This window comes from Protopterus annectens, chromosome 14.part0 (assembly GCF_019279795.1).
Source record: "Protopterus annectens isolate FY-2018-M chromosome 14.part0, PAN1.0, whole genome shotgun sequence".
NCBI classification, from domain to species: Eukaryota; Metazoa; Chordata; order Ceratodontiformes; family Protopteridae; genus Protopterus; species Protopterus annectens.
The window spans coordinates 998,778,051-998,798,210 of record NC_056748.1 but is presented as its reverse complement, the minus strand read 5'-3'; the positions used below and the strand labels follow the sequence as shown (position 1 = coordinate 998,798,210).

The following is a 20,160-nucleotide window of genomic DNA, read 5'->3' as shown; positions in this document are numbered from 1 at the left end:
CAGCAGGACAAGTGAAGACAAACACAAACAAATTCTGTACTATGGCCTCTGAATGTGCCCTATGGTTAACCCCCTCCCCCAGTTCTACACAAACAGACTGCAGCAGGCCAAGCAGTCGGGTGTAAGTTGTGAAGGCTAGGAAGTCAGACACTAATATGTAGATAAACAAAGCTCGGATCTGTACTACACTGGTAAGCCCTAGCCAGCAGGATAGGTAAGACTACAGACTGAAATGGAATACCTGACTTACCAGTACAGTCCTAGCAAATGTCATGGCAGTACAAGTGTCAGGTGTGCCCCCCCATCCAACGTACACATAGAGTAACAGTCAGGTGTGCCCCCCACTCCTGTGTAGAACATGAAGGCCATGTCTGCAAACACCAGTGGACCAGACATATCTGGAAGTTGCAGTTCTCAGTGTGAACACATGTCAGTATGCACCACTCCTGCCTTGCACACACAGTGGATAGGAATGCAGACAAATATGTAAGGACATCACACTATAATAAGCCACAGGCACATGGGCATAGATGTGTGGAAGAGGGTGACCATGACAAGGAGCCATGCGGGCCTGTCCCAACTGGCACACAGCCTAAGGGCCGCCAACACATGAGGTGCGGATGTAACCCACTGCGGATACTAGCCACCAGTACCTGTCAGCATGACAGACTATGTGGTGTACGTTCCAGCTGTGAAACAAGACTGTACAAGGAAGTAGCCATCTAGTAGCTGTATACATCCACCTGTGACATATGACCCCGTGTGTGCCCGCATGTGGCATGTCAACCCCTACATGAATGGGGTATGGCCCATGCACACACTGCTCTCCCCATAGCAGGAGTATTATGACAAGCCTGCTGAGGTAATCCAATGTGAATTATGCCTTTGGGAGAGTGATAGCTCAGTAAAATGCATGGCGCATCTCATAACTGCGTACTGCTGTAGTGACAGAGTAGTTAGGTAGTAGTACTAACCCCAGACCTGTCAATTGTGTGAGTGTGTGTTTGTGTGTGTGCCTGTCTGCCTCTGACTGTGTAGAGTGAAATGCTTGTTAGGCTACTCACACTCTGTGCAATACATATATTCAACTTTGGCAAGGCTGCTGATGTCACTCACCTAGAAGTACACCTCTAGGAACATGAGAGCCCCATAATTGCAGTGGCGTGTCCTGTAACTGCGTACTGCTGTAGTGTGATAAACTAGTTAGGTAGGTGTCCGAATGCCAGCCCTGGCAACTGTGTGTGTGTGTGTGTGTGTGTGTGTGTGTGTGTGTGTGTGTGTGTGTGTGTGTGTGTGTGTGTGTGTCTGATTGGGTAGAGAGCAATGCTTTTTAGGCTACTCACACTCCATACAATACAAATACACTACTTTGCCAAGGCTACTGATATCACTCATCTAGAAATACACCTCTGGGAAATTGATAGCCCAGTAATCACCGTAGCGCATTCTGTAACTGCTTACTGCTTTAGTGTGATTTAGAACAGTAGTAGTGTTCCATCTCCTTCCATGCCAGCTCCAGATATGATGTGTGTGTCTCAGTGACTGTGTATGGAGCAATGCATTATAGGCTACTCAAGCGCAGTACATTACAAATGCCCTATTTTGGTAGTCCTGCTGATGTCATTAATTGTGAAATACACCTTTGGGGAAGATGAACTTCAGTAATGTCCGTGGTGCGTAATATAACTGCGTAGTGCTGTAGTGTAGTAAACCAGCTAGATAGAGGTTCTACTCCCAGACATGACAGTTGTGTTTGTGTGTGTGTTTGTAACTTGTATCCTGTATAGATGTGGTTGTGAGTCTGTGGGCAATGTGGAGGGGTTTTGCTAATTTCATTTATGGTGGCCCTACTATATATCACAATGTCAACCATACATGGATAACAGATGTAAAAGGCTGAGAGGCTAGGGTGCAAAGCCATACCCATACATGTGACATCAAGGCCTGCCAATCACAGTTATCAATCCCACTGTGCCTTCACATGTGACTCACAATGGACATACCATGCCTGACAACATGGCCTGTATGGACAGATGACACTGACATCAGGAAATGCTGTTAGCATGCTATCAATGTGGGTGCAGGGTTAATCTGCTCACCAGTATCACTTCCTGCCACACGTGGGCAAGACTGGCACATCTGATGATAAGTTGTGTTCACAGCATGGGCCAGACACCCCAGGTACAGTTCCACATGTCACTGTACATGCATGTGGGAGGTGTGCACATCCTAGACACCATCCAAGTCATGGACTAGGGAACACATACATGGCAAATGGCACAGCACTGGCCACACACAATAGTCACCCAGGTGCCTGGAAGACGGATGCAATACCCACCTGTGCAGGCAAATGCAGAAGCTACAGGCCTGTGCCACAATGCAGACCATATTCATGTGGGCTGATGCCAAGGTATACCCATCGCCTACCCTTGTATAGCCTGCTGGCACTGTTGGCCACCACATACCAGTGCAGACATGCACTCATGCATATCTGAACTGGACACTGTGTGTTTGTGTGTGTGTTTTATGGTGTGTATGTCCACATCCACATGCACTACTCCCCCTGGGGCACAGTGAAGCATGCCACCTTATATCTGACACCCCCTCATACTCACTGCCCATACGACCTCCATATCACCCATGTGGTGCATGTGTTCCCTGCACACTGATGTGTTGTGGCAATCCCACTAGTGACGGGGTGCACTCCTGGCCCTGCCAAGTGTGTTAATGTGGGTGTGTCCCTGTGTGAGTGTGCCTGTGCTGATGCTGGCACCTCTTCATGCAGACAGGCACGTGTACATCACCTACTGTATATCTACTGTATCCCTGTTGCAGATGTCACTCACCATCACATATATGTTCTGAGTGCTCCCCACCAGATAACCCATGTGGCGCATCCAATAACAGCATCAAACTGTGATAGCACTACATAGCTGTCGGGTGTTTGATACCCTGTGCTGGTAGGTGTATGACACAAACATGTGTCGGTTTTACCCTCCCACCCCTCCATGACATGTATTGGCCTTTGTCTGCCTCCCTCACTCCCTTTCTGGTGGATGTGGAAGGCCACACCTGCATTGCTTAGGCAGCAGCATGTGTCTTTAATGTGATGCTCATGATCAGCTGATGGCCTCTGCATGAATTGCAGGCCTTCCCTAGCAAATATTATGTGGAACAGGTGTGGTAGCATTCCCATAGCCAATTGCATGGAAATGCACTCCACTACCTAGGAACATCCTGGTGGTGTTGGCCCTTGTCTGTCACTGTGAGCAGGAGCTAGAACTGTCATTTGGTAAACAGCATTTCAGATGGGTTGGGGATTTACCTCTAACAACATACACTGTGGGAAGAGGGCAACAAACAGGAGGGGGATGTGGCTGACCTGACTATGAACTGTAAGTGTTGCTATACTGCATATGGAGTAATGTTGGATTAACAGTGTTTGCCTGGATATGCCTGTCATACATGTCGCAACACCTGCCATGTCAGTTCCATGTATATCAGGAATCCCCATCTGCAGGCTCATCTGCAGATTGGGCAGTGTTGTGCCTTTGGGGTTATGTGTTAGCCACGATGCATCTATCTGTGGAATGCAGAAGGTACTGTGAGGATTGCAGTCTGTAGATGGTGAAGGCCGTGACAGTTACTGACTACATATCCCTTATTAGACATATGTTGTAACAAACCCTGTTACAATGGTAGATTAATGAGGGTATCACAGCAACATGTCTATACTAGCCCTGTGTATGTGCTGTCAGTCACACCTCTGTCAACCTTTGTACATATGTCGTGCATGAAGTGGTACATATGTGCTGTACACCGTAAATAGTGTCAACATATCTGATAACATGCCAGTGATATACCAGAGTGCTACACATGTCATGTACAGTAGGGGTTACACTTACTGCCATACCCTGGAAATCCTGTGGATATTTGTACAGTACTGAGGTCTGTGTAGTGATGGTGAATGTCGGCAGTGTGTGTATTGTTAATATGTACTATGGTCTGTGTACAGACTGTGGTAGATGTCATTGTTCTAGCTCCCCTTCTATCTGTTGTTACATGCTGCCACACTGTATGGTGCCATATTACCTTACATGTGTGTAGGGCCATACACACACATGTCCCATACCACAGACAGCCATCAGACTGGACTGTGTAGCAGCCCAGTATATGTAGGGTCATTCTGTGAGTGGCACTTCTGAGGATGGTGTAGGACAGATAGTCCATATACTGTACTATTATGCTAGCATACCAAATGTGGCTGTAGCTGTGTTCACATTGGTTGTGGTTATGGACTGTCACACAGGTGTATCCTACCCTCTGCTGTGACATGGCTGTTGAGCCTGCTATATATGCAGGTACTGTACCATGATAACCTTAGGATGTCTGTTAGTAGCCAATGGCACACATGTTATGAGCAGATGTTACCTTCCATACACACCATGTCTGTGACAGCAATCCCAATGACAGTAGCAAATGTCTATTAATATACCAGCTATACATACCAGACATCCCTCTGCACTACTACATTGGGACTATAGGGGCTGGGGTAGGGCTACACTCCATGTCCAGGACATATGGTGGGACGGTATGGACATGTACGTATCCAGATAGCCATATATATATATATATATATATATATATATATATATATATATATATATATATATATATATGAGTACACATGTGTAGTACTTCCAATTACCACTGTCATGGCAACCACCCACTATGAATACCTACATCATGTGGGCATTTTCCCTGTACATTCTCTGTGTGATGGACATCCTTCCTGTGTGTGGATATCAATGTTACAGACAGCAGGTAGCAATACCTCTTATAGGAGAACCTGCACACTCAGGGCAGTCACATAAATGTAGCAAGATCAGGACATACAGACAGACTGTGAGTAGAGTGGTGTAATGCTTTGCATAGTACTGCTGTTACAGGGTGTGTGTGTGTGTGCGTGTTTTTGTGTGTGTGTGTGTGTGTGTGTGTGTGTGTGTGTGTGTGTGTGTGTGTGTGTGTACATACTAGTTTACCTTGGACTGCAGTCTGTCTGCATAGCTCACTACTGTGGGCCTATCCTCTAGCTTGACAGAGGTGTGCCTATCATGTGTTGTCTGTCCACCACACAGGTCCTGTGTCGGATATTAAACTGGCAGTGTGTGTGTTACATGCTAGCAGTACATGGCTATATCCATTTGTGTTGCTGATGTCATATTCCTGCATAAAGGTATGTTGCAACACATCCTGTAACACCAGCATGTTCCAGGGTGTGTTACTGCAATATTGCGGGTATGGCCCTGTGTTCCTGCCTTTGTCCTCCACATATATGGCAGCCTTTGTCCTGCTGTGATACGGGTATGGGTTGTTAGGTAATGGCCTATCATTAACCACTGCTAGCATTCCTACTATCATCCCAGTCATAGTGTGGACACCCACAACATTTGTTGGCCAGGGACCATACATGTGACAGATACATTGACATTACCACAAGTAATGAATGTCCCCCAAGGCCTTGACTACAGGGTGTAATTGGAAGTTGCTGAACTACATCTGATATTGTTGACTGTTATGTATAGTGCAGGCAAATCCGTTGTCAACTGTTGTATGAATTGAAGGGCTTAGCCTGGACACCGTAGTATGATATATATCCGCACTGTCTGCATCGACTGTTTTGTGTGGGCCTTGCATCCATCACTGGTTATATACATCAACATCCATGTGCTGTCAGTAATGGCATACATTATTGTATGGTACACAAATAAAGGTTGTCTGTGTATATATACCTGTGTGTCATGTCATGTCCCTTGAATTGTGTGTGGGTATATGTGCAATGTAAGTATCCCCTTTGTGGGGCTGGTTGCCACACCAGACGTCACAGGTACCGGTTACAGGGCTTGTGGCTGGGGATATACATTGCAACCAGAACGTCCACACTACTGCTACACATGTATGACTACTAATACCCTTTGTCTGTGTATACGTGTATGTACCCATATATCTTATATATATATATATATATATATATATATATATATATATATATACCTGCACATGATTGTCAATGCATGGATGTGTGTGCATATCTGTACCATTGTAATGTGTAGCCCTTCAACACAGTACATTCCCTATGGTACAATGGTATTTCTGCATGATATGTTACAGATATTGGCCTGACATGTACAGGTGACATGGATAACTGTTGGAGCATTCTAGCTGTGTTGTGGTGGGTTCTGCTGTCAAGTAGTGCATGTGCTGGATATTGGATTGCACAGCATATCCATTAGGGCTGGGGGGTTACATTGCAGTAATTAACAGGTGTCCCTCATGTGTGCCCCCACCCCCATTAACTGTGCTCATGGTCTGTTATGTAGTAGGGAGTGGGCCAGGAGTCCTTTCCCATGTGGAAATCATATACACATGTCTATCTGTATATACATATATATATATATATATATATATATATATTTTTTTTTTTATGTATGTCTGCATAAGTACACATGTTACACCCCCATGCTATGTATATGTATCCATATATATATATATATATATATATATATATATATATATATATATATATATATACACTGAACATATCAATCTATCTCTGTACGATTGCTGTTAAATGGTTATTTGTGAGTCATACATACACATATATATATACCTATAGCTGTCTATCTCTCTACATTAACAGATGAATAGCTGTCCATATGTCCATGCATGTTCGGCCTATACGTGTGGCCTGTACTTCATTCTCTTGGCAATTGACATGGATGACTTTAGGACTGAGGTCAGTCATTCGTGCAGACACATACGTGTTTCAGATGCATCATCTCCAGCGATATATCTGTTCTACCACATATAACTGTGTAACTTGCAACGTTTGAAGTGTATTAGAGCAGGATATGACAGATATCCCTATATGTACCCACATTATGGTACTATGTCAGTGATTCATACATTAAGAGGTTGTGTGGTGTGTTATTACTACATTCCCTGTGTTGTTGACTGATTGTGCTGGATGATATGTATGTGAAATGAGTGGTTATGTACATCTGTCATGGTTTAATGGTAAATCACGTAGTTCATGATGTGCAGCATCCCGGGTGTGGCCCTTCCACAGGCTGTATATTGTGTTCCAGGGCAGAACACCAACTGTCGGATACAGAGTGAGTTAGGGACATTTGAGCAGTCCTACACGAGTGTGAGCGTGTATGCGCAAAGCTAAGCAATGCTAAGCTCGGGTTGCATTACCTAACACTCAGCTAGCATCTACTTAGCTCAATCTACGTAGGCAATGCTTACCCCCACACATACACACTTACAACTGCATATCCATGTGTACTACTGCTGTTATGCGCTTACACATGCTTACTAGTGCCTTGGTCAGTATGACACTTCACATGTGCATTTAAGGCAGTACTCCTGTGCAAATATAAATGTTACTTAGTATGTTATACAGCACAATGAAGTTAACATACGGATATCACATGGAAAATAGGATATGATGCAGTGGGACTCGACCCGGGAATGTGTGCGCATTAGGCGGATGCTCTGGCCACTACACTATTGCTGTTTTGCTTCATTTTGCTTCATTTGCATATGTCTACCATAATGACATACCCATGTTCTCTTCCCCTGGCCCCGAAGCTCCATGTACACAGCATCCATCCATTCCCCAGTTGCTAGCCCTGCCATACTACACCTCCACACATTTCCCTCTCTGCACGTCTCGGTACACCTCCAGTATACTGTTCCCACCTAAGCATCTGCAGGCTCTTCATCCGTTTAGTCCACCTACATACCAGCCTTCCCCTGATCCTCCTCCGATACTGGTGGTGACATCGATGTGACCCACAACTGTTGGTTCATCCAGCCAGGGATGGACCTGTTGTTGTGTCAAGAGTAGACCTAGCTGGTCTACAGTGTTTCTCTCACTGGTAGCATCCTGCCAGGGTATTGTGTAGCAGCGGTTTGCTCATGTACCTGGCCAGCCTCATCTCCCGGTTCCATGGTACCAACACCCCAGGTGTGACATACTGTGCATGAAGCATGCTCACACGCCCCCATGGTGTGCACCGTATATCATTATTCCCTTCGGTATTATGCAGGACTACTGTTCTCACAGTATGATTGGACAGGCACTGTTCTGTGCTGTACATAGACTGCTCATAATACTGTGATTGAGCAATGGACACATGTTCTGGTATTAATTTACACACTTATATACATGTCCTATACTGTTGGATGCCTACGCTGGATGATGTGTTTGTGATCACAGCAGCTGAATGTGTATCCGCCATGGCTTAGTGAAACTCATGTCCACTATGGTGTGCAGGGTCAGGGGGTGCAACCTGGCAGTGCAGATTATTTTGTTAATGGCCACAACAACTGTTGTTGGCTACAGAGTGAGTAAGGCACTGTAAAACATTTGTAGGTGGGTATGCACTTGTTTGCATGAAGCACAGCATTACTGACCTCTGGTTGCGGCATCTTGCCCTCATTTAGTCTCTACATTGCTTCACCAGTGTGGTACTCGCATACCGGCAGCCAAACAGGCTTACACCCGCTTGCTCCCACATACAAATGCGCAACATCATGCTTTTTGTTCACATCTGTCAACTGGGACACTCGGACTGTATGCTTGTCCGTTGTTAGCGGTGACCTGAGGTGTAGAGCTCCACATTGACCCCAGCTATGTCTCCCAATTAATAGTGGGGTGATCACATTCATAGAGGGTAACAGACATAACATAGCTACGTCCCCCATTAATCATGCTTAGTTTACGTTAAACTATCAGTATTATCCATGCTAAGGTCAGGTTTACACGTCAGGTATGACTGTTGACAAAGGTCAGTTTAAGGTGAGGTTGGATTCCTGTTTCACAGGTCAGGATAGGTTACATGCAGGTATTCGGGGTGGGTGTAGTTATTCCATACCTGTGTGGTAGAGTAGAGGTGAATAGCTAAGGAGTAGGTAGGTAGGTAGGTAGTTGGGGTGACATTGTAACTGTATAGTAGCCCATAGTTATAATTGGATGGGGAGCAATAGGGAAGATATGCTGGATGTTGGGATTTGTATGCGAGGCAGGACAAGAGGTGTCGGTATCACTAGTTGATGTAGTGGTATAGAATGTGAGGTGGGGGGGTTTCGCAAGGTGGTGAGCCTGTGCTGCGCCAGATGTGCTTGTGGTGTTCCTTCATGTGTTAGTTATATGTGTCCTGTAGGACAGCTGTGATACTACATGTGGGTTGGGGTTCCAGATACTGGCAATATAGTGGGGGAAGAGGGTGTCATCTACATGTACCCATAGACATTAATAGGAATGGAACAGGGGCTGATAGGTATGTGGTGTGCATGGGGCACAAAGGGGGATGTTAGTAGGGTGATTATCCAGGGATGTGTAGGATGGCGGCAGGGAAGGTCCACAGTTGGCCATGTTGTCTATGACAACACCAGTACATATGCACTGCATTTGGTGTTTGCGTTGGACACTCATACCCCCAGGTGGGGGTGAGGACTTCAAAAATACCTTGTGATGCCTATTACATCGGCTTACATGCCTACAGTGGGGTGTTGCGACCATGTGTTCATAGGTGTTGTGTAGTGGGTAATGCAACAACACATATGGTTATACCATACTTTGCCATGTACACTGGAATGTGCTGCGGTGGAACCCATATCGGGAATGGCTGCCCGTTAGGTGTAAGCATGCCTGTCGACTGTACAGAATCAGTGGCCTGTCCAGAGTTTGCTTCATAATATTGCTGTGTTCCTCTTACAATCTGCACCTGTCTGGCAAATACGTGGGAACTGATGCCATTAAATACAGACAAGTAATTGGGTTTAAGACTCCACAGCCTTCAGACGAATCATGCTAATGCATAACCTATTATTCTATCAACTTTCTAAGGTTGTAAGTGGAATATGTGCTTTCTGTCCCTATTTGTTCCCCCAACGGTTTAGGTTCTGTCCAGTGGTTTAGCTCTTAGGGGCTGAGAGGTATGGACGTAAGCTCTGCCCAATTCGCAGTATTACTGACATCCCCGGGGCGGTCCGAATACAATTGTGCCAGCCAACACCTGCACGCCTAGGCCCATAATTGCATACCCATAGTTCCCCCACCTGACCCTCTTTTACAGCACTCATCCTTACTGTGGGTGCAGGTGGGGTCTAACCACACCATTACACACTGCCCACTCACCACGTGTCGGGACCCATGTCATACATTGTCTCGACACATGGGTCATCAGGCTTGTACAACCTACGGGTCCGTGAACATACACAGCCTGGTTGGATAAATCATTACAGGGACTGATTCTGATTATCATTAATTTTTGGGGTGTCCCACAAGGGACATTGATGTCTTTGTTGCAAGATTAGATGTGGCAGGTCTCTCCCACTGGTAGTATCCTGCCTGTGGTCTGGGAAGCAGTGGTGTGTTTACTTGTATCATGTGTTTGTATGTTTCACCTGTCTAGGTGGGTGGGTTGATGCCACGTGTTAGACGTTTGTTGATTGGACCCCCACCCCCATTGGCACGGCCTGTGAACATATGTAATTCTTAACTGGTGTATCATATATATATATATATATATATATATATATATATATATATATATATATATGTATATATATATATATATATATATATATATATATATATATATATATATATATATATATGCTGTATACTACTATTTCACAAATTGTTTTCTAGTCTTGAGGAGCTTTTCTCCCCGGGTCTCTGCTGTAAATAATTCAATTAATATCCTAGCTATCTATATGTGTATGTTTACACTTAGATTATAGTTTTTCTTTTGATTAGTACTAGGCTAACTGCCCTTGCAAGACATTTTTAAGCCTAACCAATTATCCCTTGTGAGACTCAAACCCTGTACCTTGTGTTTGCAAGGCAAATACCTTAACCATTAGGCCACCCTCCTAACTCCCAACACATATATACATATATATTTCTACATATCTATATACATATATATGTATATATCTGTATGTGTATGTGTATATATATATATATATATATATATATATATATATATATATATATATATATATATATATGTATGTCTAATGACAGATGGATGTATGGGTGTCTGCATATGTATATATCTATATGTGGGTGCTTAATTATATTCTGTCTCTGTATGTACACATTTGTACTACAGAGAGGGGGAGGTTTCACTCCATGTAGGTATGGGTACACACACACCTCTACAGTTGTACATCTACATCTGGTTATTCCGTTCTTTGTCATGTACAATAGACTGTGCTGTAGTGGGACACGTAGCAAGAGTGGCTGTCCGTTGGGCGGTAACTCTGCCCAATGCACACTATTGCTTACATCCCTGGGGCGGTCCACATAGACCCACTCCAGCCAACACCTGCTCAGCTAGGCCCATAATTTCATACCCATAGTTCCCAATCTGCACATCCTCTTCGACACTCTTCCTTACTCCGGGTGCAGGTTGGGTCTGGCCAGACCTGTACACTGTACCCACGCCCCACTTCTTGGGACCCATCATGTATGTTGTCCGCCCCATGGATCATCAGGCTTCCCCTACCTTGTACACTGGGAACATGCATGGCCTGCCGTTTGACAGTGGTGTAATGGCAGGAAACCCAAATATGTTTGACTTTTTGGGTGTCCCACAAGGGGCATACATGTCTTTGTTTCAAGAGTAGACTTGGCAGGTCTCTCCCACTGGTAGTATCCTGCCTGTGGTCCGGGAAGCAGTGGTGTGTTTACTTTTATTGTGTGTCTGTATGTTTCACCAGTCTAGCTGGGGGGGGGGGGTTGATGCTACGTGTTACACGTTTGTTGACTGGACCCCTCACTCCCATTTGCACGGCCTGTGAACATATGTAATTAATAACTGCTGTATCATATCCTAGCTATATACATGTGTATATTTACACACACACACACACACACACACACACACACACACACACACATATATATATATATATATATATATATATATATATATACATATATATCTACATTACTATATATAGATATATCTGTATATGTATGCATACATGTATATATTTATATACTGCTGTCTATATATATATCTAACGACATATGGGTGCATGGGTGTCTGCATATGTATATATCTGTATGTGGGTATGTATATGTATTCTGTCTCTGTATGTATACATTTGTACTATGGAGCGGGAGAGGTATATCTCCATGTAGCTATGGGTAGATATACACACACATACCTCTACATATATACATCTACATCTGGTTATTCCGTTCTTTGCCATATAGATTAGACTTTGCTGCAGTGGAATTCGTAGCGGGTGTGACTGCTCATTGGGTGAAGCCTCTACCCAATGAACACTTTTGCTTACATCCCTGGGGCTGTCCATGTAGACCCACTTCAGCCAACACCTGCACTCCTAGACCCATAACTAGCTATCCATAGTTCCCCCACCCGCATCTCCTCTACAGCACCCATCCTTACTCTGGGTACATGTCAGGTCTGAACACACCACTACACGCTGCCCACTCTCCACTTCACGGGACCCATGTTGTACGTTGTCTCGACCCATGGGTCATCAGGCTTTCCCACCCTTGTATTCCGGGTATGTACACACCCTGGCCAGAATGGTCATCTCACCAGCTTCCGCCCATAATATGTCAATTTTTGGGATATCCTGCAAGGAATGCTCCTGTCTGTGTTCCAAGATTAGATTTCATGGGTCCACTTTGTACCCCCCTGGTTGTATCCTGCCTGTGGTCTGGGGAGCAGTGGACTATTTACATTGTTTGTGGGTTTGTGTGTATGTTTCCTCTGTCTGGCTGGGGGAGGAGGTCATGCTACGTGTTACATGATTCTTGCTTGGGCCCCTCACTTCCATTGGCATAGCCTGTGAACATATGTCATTCGTGCTGTTTCCTATCATAGCTATATATCTGTGTATATCTACACACACACACACACACACACACACACACACACACACACATATATATATATATATATATATATATGTCTGCATACATATATATATATATATATATATATATATATATATATATATATATATAGATATGTATATGTCTGCATACACACACACACACACACACACACACATATATATATATATATATATATATATATATATATATATATATATATATATATATATATATATATATATATATATATATATATATATATATATATATATATATATATATATCTAAATCCATGTGGGTGTATGTATGGCCTTCATCTCGCTTATTTATTGCTGTGATGGCTTAATTGTTAACTACTGTGACTATAGTGTACAGGGTCCAGGGTATGAGCCTTGCAGAGGCAGTTTATTTTGTTGCGGGGCAGAACATGGGCTGTTGGATCCAGTGTGATTAAGGCACTTTAAAGAGGTTGTAAGCAGGTTTGCATGGGTTTGCATGATGGTAAGCACTACTAACCCCCGGATACAGTTTCTTACACTCAGCTTTTAATTTGCTTAATCTGTGTAGGCAATGCTTACCTCTGCGCAAACTCACTTAGACATGCTTACTACTGCTTATTTGTGCTTAAACCTGCTTACTTGTGCCTTATTCATTATGACACTGACACTTCACATGTGCATTTCATGCAGTACTCCAGTTCACATTTAAAAGTTATTATGTAGGTTATACGGCATAAAGATGTAAATATATTTTCATATACAGTTTTCACATGGAAAAAATGTGCTGCAGTGGGACTCAAACCGGGAATGCCTGTTCGTTAGGCGGATGCTCTAACCACTCCACTATTACTGTGCTGCTTCATTTGCATATATATTCCTTGTTATCCTCTTCAGCCTTTTCAGCTTTAACCGTAGCTAAGCGATGGGCAAACCCACATACGATTAGCTATACTTGATGTTTTAAAAAAATAAATACAAGGGTTTCTTCATTTTATTTCAATGTACTGTTGCTGTTGAACACATGGGGACTGTTGGTTGAGATATGCGGACACCTATGAGCGGTTTCCCTCATTTATTTACACTTTCCTCTGTTCTACTTTGCAGGGGCGTGTTTATTCTGAGAGCTCTGCTCTCAGACACACCCTCTGCACTCATCCACGCTCAGTGTAGGATTTGGAGCTGTGGTGGCGCACCATTATTATGCATGGCACGCTGCCATCCTCCTCTTAAACTGCCACTTACATGTAGGACTAGTTTAGTCCGGCATAGCAGATTAGTGAATCCGGGGGCTAGTTTTCCTAATATAGAGGTATGAATTAAATACAATAATCCTTATTCTTAAAGGATAATTTAAAAATTCTCCATTGTTCAAATATAATTTTTATTTCTTTTAACTTCTCACTTCATATTTCTTTATTTCTTTCTTCTTTACCAAAGACTATACCTAACAACTTTATCTCTTTTTTTAGAAAAATAAACACCCAAATTCCTAACAGTATGGATGAATTCTTTACATTTTTCTTTATATTTAATCCTACTTTCCTACTACACATACCCATGTCCCACATTGCTTCCCTAACCCGTCCTTTATTCTTTACAATTTTTATAACATCATCTGCATAAGTTAAATACATTGGAATGTTAATATGTGACTCATAAATTAAACATTCCTCTTAATAGTTGTCTCTGCTTTAGCTATTATGGCATTTATTAATAATAAAAATATAACACTACGTAATGGATATCCTTGTTTATCTCCTTTTTTAACCTGCATTTCCTGAATAAACCAACCATTAACCATAATTCTATTCCATAAATTAGTATATACATTTTTTAATTAATAAAATTACTATGAAATCCATATTTTCCAATATTTCAAACATCTTATTATGACAGATTCTATTATATGCCTTTTCTATAACACATGCTATTAATTTTTGCATCACTTTTCTCTTTTACTGTACTTCTTAATTCTTTAGCTAAAATTAATAAATCTTTACTATTTTACACAATCCCCTATGTTAATTTATTAATTAATTTTTTCATTCTAAATGGAATTATTTTGATCAAAATTTTCTAAGCCACATTATTTAAAGTTATAGATCTTTTCATCTTTTTGATATATCAATTTTACTAATCCTGCATGCACAATTTTATCTTGAATGCCATTACTTAAACAAAAAATAAACACTTTCAACAAAACATTCTTCATATCTACATTCATTTTTTTTTATAAAATTCACGAGTAATTCCATCTGGTCCTGGCACATTATCTTTTTTATTCCTTTTAATACCCTATCTAATTATTTCAACTCAATTTCTTAAACTAATGCTTGATTTTCATCTTCTTTGACATTTATTATGCCCCAAAAATCCTTCTATCATATGTTTATTTTAATATGTTCCTTTAAAAAATGTTCAACTTCATACATATATTTTATATTTGTCTTCTCTTTTCCTTCTTCAATTATACAATCTATTTTCCTTTCTCTCTCTTTACTTTTTCACAAAAAGGTAATATATCTGGAATTTTACTAAATACTACAAATATTTGATTTTCTATTAATTTAGGAATCTTATTTAAATTCTACATATATATATATATATATATATATATATATATATATATATCATTTTCTTTTTTCTTTCTTTTTTCTCTTTAAGTTATTTTCATAATCTCTCACAACCTCTTGATATTTATTTATTTTTCTTCCCTAGAATATTTTTCCATACTAATATTTTTTATATATCTTACCTTGTACTGTAACCACCATTTCTCAATATATTAATAAAAAATAATCATAGTATAATGATCTTCACATAACTTTTCCATACAATTTTTATATAAATCAGTATCCTGAATTTTTCCTCTTAAAGCTTTCATTTTCCCTTTTTAATATATTATTCTCTGTTTATTTCAGATTCTATACATAAATGATGTGAGAAAATGCTTCTTTTATTTTACCATTTCTTTCTTTTAGATTATCAGAATAATTAAAATAATCTATTCAGTCTTTACATTTCCTTTTTACATGCAGTTTCTTTTTTGCTTTAAACCAATTGTCCACAAGTTATCAATTGCCTTATTGCTTTAACATCTGTTCCTATCTTACCATTTATCTTTCTTAAATTGCAATTTAAATCTCCCTCTATAACTATATTTGATTTAATCAAAACAAACTTTACAAATTCTTCAAACAATTTAATCATTTTCTTAATATGAGTATATGCATATATACAAATCAGTCTCCATTTTTAATATCACATATAACCATTGTTCCTGGATTGATTATTATTACATCTAATATTTTGATATTTTTAATCAAAATTGCAACTCCAGAACAAACATCTTCCCTAAAACGCCATCTTATGTCACTTTATCATATACTCTCAACTTGTCTTTTCAATTTCTCATGCCTCTTAACCTCTAAGTACAAGAACTCTGGACAAAGCCTGACAAAATGGGGGGACAAAGGCCCCAAAATTGGGACAGTTATTAAATACTGCGCTTATAAACTTAGAAAGTTGCTAGAATATCATGGTTTGTGTTAACATACATTTTCTGGAGGATATGAAGTTTGAAACTCAAATGTATGTCATTATTTAGTGAGTTCAGTCTTCAGATCCTCCCAGTGATTTGCCAGAAAGCCACACATTTTATGAGGAACAGGCCAAAAATATGAGGCGAAAAGTTGGACAGTTGACAGGTATGTTTGTCATCCAAAAATCTAGCATCCTGCAGACATATTACATTACATTTTTGTTTTAGACACCAATCCTCAATTAATAGTGTCCTTTTTTGTTTATCAAACTAACCCTTTCCCTTTTTTGCAACTTTTGCTGAAATTTTTCTTTATTTTTTTAACTCTGTTTCCTAATGAACCTTTACTTTTCTTCTTTTTTCACTCTCTCCTACCCCCTCATCTTCCTGAGTTAAAAATTCAAAATGATTTTGCACCTACACCATATAACTTTTTTTTTCAGAAACCTCTTCCCCACTAATATTTCTTCTTCTTTTCTTTCTTCACTTTCCTTAATATTTCTATCACAGTTAAACCAAAAATATTCAGTACTTTTACATTTTTTGCATAGTGTTTTACAATTATCAATATGTCTAGTTTCCACACATTGATAACATTTTCTTTTACTACATTTCCCTATTAAATGATTCTATGCATCACAAAGAAAACACATCTTTGGTTGCCCCCACTATATCAACATTCCCGTTTCCATTCACATTAATATCACCTGGTAAAAGTACAATCAATCCAATTCTTGTATTTAAAAGAACAATTATTTCCCTTCCCAATTCCACTGTTTTCTGTATTTCATTACATTTGTCCTTAAAGAACACTTTTAATTCATCTCAGTCAGATCAGATGTCCTAATTTGCAGTTTAACTTTACATTTCAGTAAATAATTTTTCCCTTGTTTTTATCTTTAAAAGCAATTACAAAATTTTCCACCCTTTCATAGTTTTTAAATGTAATTTCACAAAAAGATTCTGAACCTATATGTATGAAAGCTCTTACTTGTTCAGGTTTTATTCCCAAAGGTACACCAACATTGTTCCACAGATATCTGTCTTAAGAAATGTAATTGTTTCCCTTCAATATGTATCCCACATTATTAAAGGCAAACAGTCAAACCACAGGTAGCAAGCCTCCTTTAAAAAATGAAACTAAAATAAAATAATCCAAGAGGTTTGCCATACCACAGAGGATTCAGAGTTTATTCAAGGTTCACTTTTTTGCCCAAGAAGATAAAGGACTTTGACCTAAATTAGATCTAAGTGGCCTAAATCAGTATGTAAGAAAAACAGTATCAAGTGGGCACAGTGCAATCAGTCTTCACATGCTTGCAATAGGGAGACTGGATGTCTTCTATAGATCTGAAAGATCATCATCATCATCAACCCCCCTTTCCCATTTTCTATATGGGGTTGTGTCAACTGTTGCCAACTCTGTCTATTCAATACCACTCCCCTGCCTTCTTTGACACTCATGCCTGGCTGTCGCAGATCTTCTATCATGCAGCCAATCCACCTCTTTGCTTGATGCTCTTGATTCCTCTTGCCTTCTTCCTGTCTGTCCCAAATCTTCTTCACCAGATTGTCTTCTGCTTTTTTGCACATGTGCTTAAACCTCCATAATCTCTTCTCTTTGAACTTTTCTGCAATTGGAGCTACTTTGGCTTTTGCTGTTATAATCATACTTCTTTGTCTGCCCCACAATGTGCATCCTACCACTCATCTCAGGTACTTCATCTCCATCAACTCTAGCTTCCTCATCTGCTCTGCCCTTACTGCCCAGGTTTCTGTACCATACAGTAGTGTTAGTTGCACTACTGTCTCGTATACCTTAATGTTCAGTTTCTTTGGCATTCTTCTATCATATACTATACCTGTCAATCTATGCCAGTTGGTGCAGCCACTCTGATTCTTGCTTTGACCTCCTTATTCAGACTTCCCTTCTCCTCAACCACCCCTCCCAGATACTTGAAGTTGTTAACTTGTTCCACTGTTTTCCCTTCTATCGCAGTTCTTAGCTTCTCCTGATCCCCATTTGCTGCCATTACAGCTGTCTTATCTTTACTCATTTTCATCCCATGTGCCTTTAGTTTTGTATTCATTTCTCTATCCTTTGCTAAAGTTCTTGCTCAGATTCTTCCTGTAGTGCCACATCATCTGAATGCAGCAACTTTCCTGATCTGTCTCCACCAACCTGTTTACTAATGTAGTCCATCACCAGTATGGATAGCAGTGGGCTCAGAGATGAACCCTGATGCATACCCATTCCCACTGGGAATTCCTCTGTGAGGTCGAAGACTGTTTGTACTTGAGTCATTGTGTCTTTGTACATAGCTTCCACTAATTCTATGTTTCTGTGACTTTGAACTACTGCAGAACTGTCCAAATCAGCTTTCTTGGGACCCTGTCATATGCTTTCAGCAAGTCTTGGAATGCCCAGTTGTACTTTTTCCTTATCTCTAGTTTCTTCTCAACTATCTGACTCACTGCAAACATCAGGTCAGTTGTGCTGCATATTGGTCTAAATACAAAATGCTCATCTCCCATCTAACTTTCTACTATTCTGCATATTCATTTATCAACCAACCTCTCCAGAACTTTCATGCAATGTGACAGGAGTTTGATACCTTTGTACTGCCTACAGTTGTGAATTTCCCCTTTGTTCTTGAACTTTGGCACTAGTATGCTTATTATATTAGTCATCTTGCTATGCCTTTTTCTCCACACTGCTATTAGTACCCTCAGGGGATGTTTTTCTCTTATCTCACCCAGCATCTTTATCATATCTGTTGTGACCTCATCTGAGCCTGCTGCTTTCCCTAATTTCATTTTCCTTAGTGCTATTCTTACTTCTTCTGCAGTGGGCTCCCTCTTTTCTCCCATCGTAGACTGTGTCTGGAGCTGTACAACTTCTGTAGGGTTTTCTTTCATTCATAAGCTGCTAAAAGTACTCTTTCCCTCTGTCTTTGATGTCCTGTGGACTCATGAACAGGTTGTTGCTAGCATCCATTATGAAGGGTGTCAGACTATCTTCTTTATCTTGCTGCCTTTACCTTGCAACTTGATATAGTTTCTTTGTGCCATCTACTGAGTCACTTTACAGAAGTTGGTAGAGTGCCTCAGATGCTTTGTTCTTTGTTATTGCAACTAATTTCTTAGCCTCTTTATTAGCCAACCAGTATTCCTTCCTACACTGGTCTGTCTTTTCTATCTACCACTTTTTCCTGCACTCCTTCTTTCTTTTGATGACTTCTTGGACTTCTGCATTCCACCACCAGCTTTACTTAGGTACCTTATTTTGGCCAAATAATCTGTTCTTTAGTCCTCACACATGCTGTTTTGAGATGCTGCCATTCTTCTTCAACTTCATCTATTTCCTCTTCTTCTTGAGGTGCTACAGCCTGGAGTAATTCCATGAAAAGTTGTACTTTCTCTCCAGTCATCTTCCAGGTCTTCAGCCTGATCTCAATTGACCTTAGAGCCTTTTCTGATGTCTGAGTGTTTTCACCCGGGATGACTTTGCAATTGCTGATTCTAGCCTATTGCCCTTTCCTTATAGGAGGAAATCTACCTGAGTTGCATATTGGCCACTCTTGTATGTGATCTTGTGACTCCCCCTCTCTTTCTGAACTGTGTGTTGGCTACTATCAAGCCATTTGCCAGACAGAAGTCTA

General features: G+C 40.8%; 1 protein-coding gene across 1 annotated transcript in view; it reads right to left on the bottom strand.

The window, feature by feature from the left end:
• Positions 1–19,417, bottom strand: part of LOC122788756 (extracellular calcium-sensing receptor-like) — a 144,216-nt gene extending 124,799 nt beyond the window's left edge. The window contains exon 1 of the mRNA XM_044055649.1: positions 19,337–19,417. Within this exon, the coding sequence (XP_043911584.1) occupies positions 19,337–19,417 (81 nt within the window). The remainder of the gene's footprint in view (positions 1–19,336) is intronic.
• Positions 19,418–20,160: the final 743 nt, after the last annotated feature.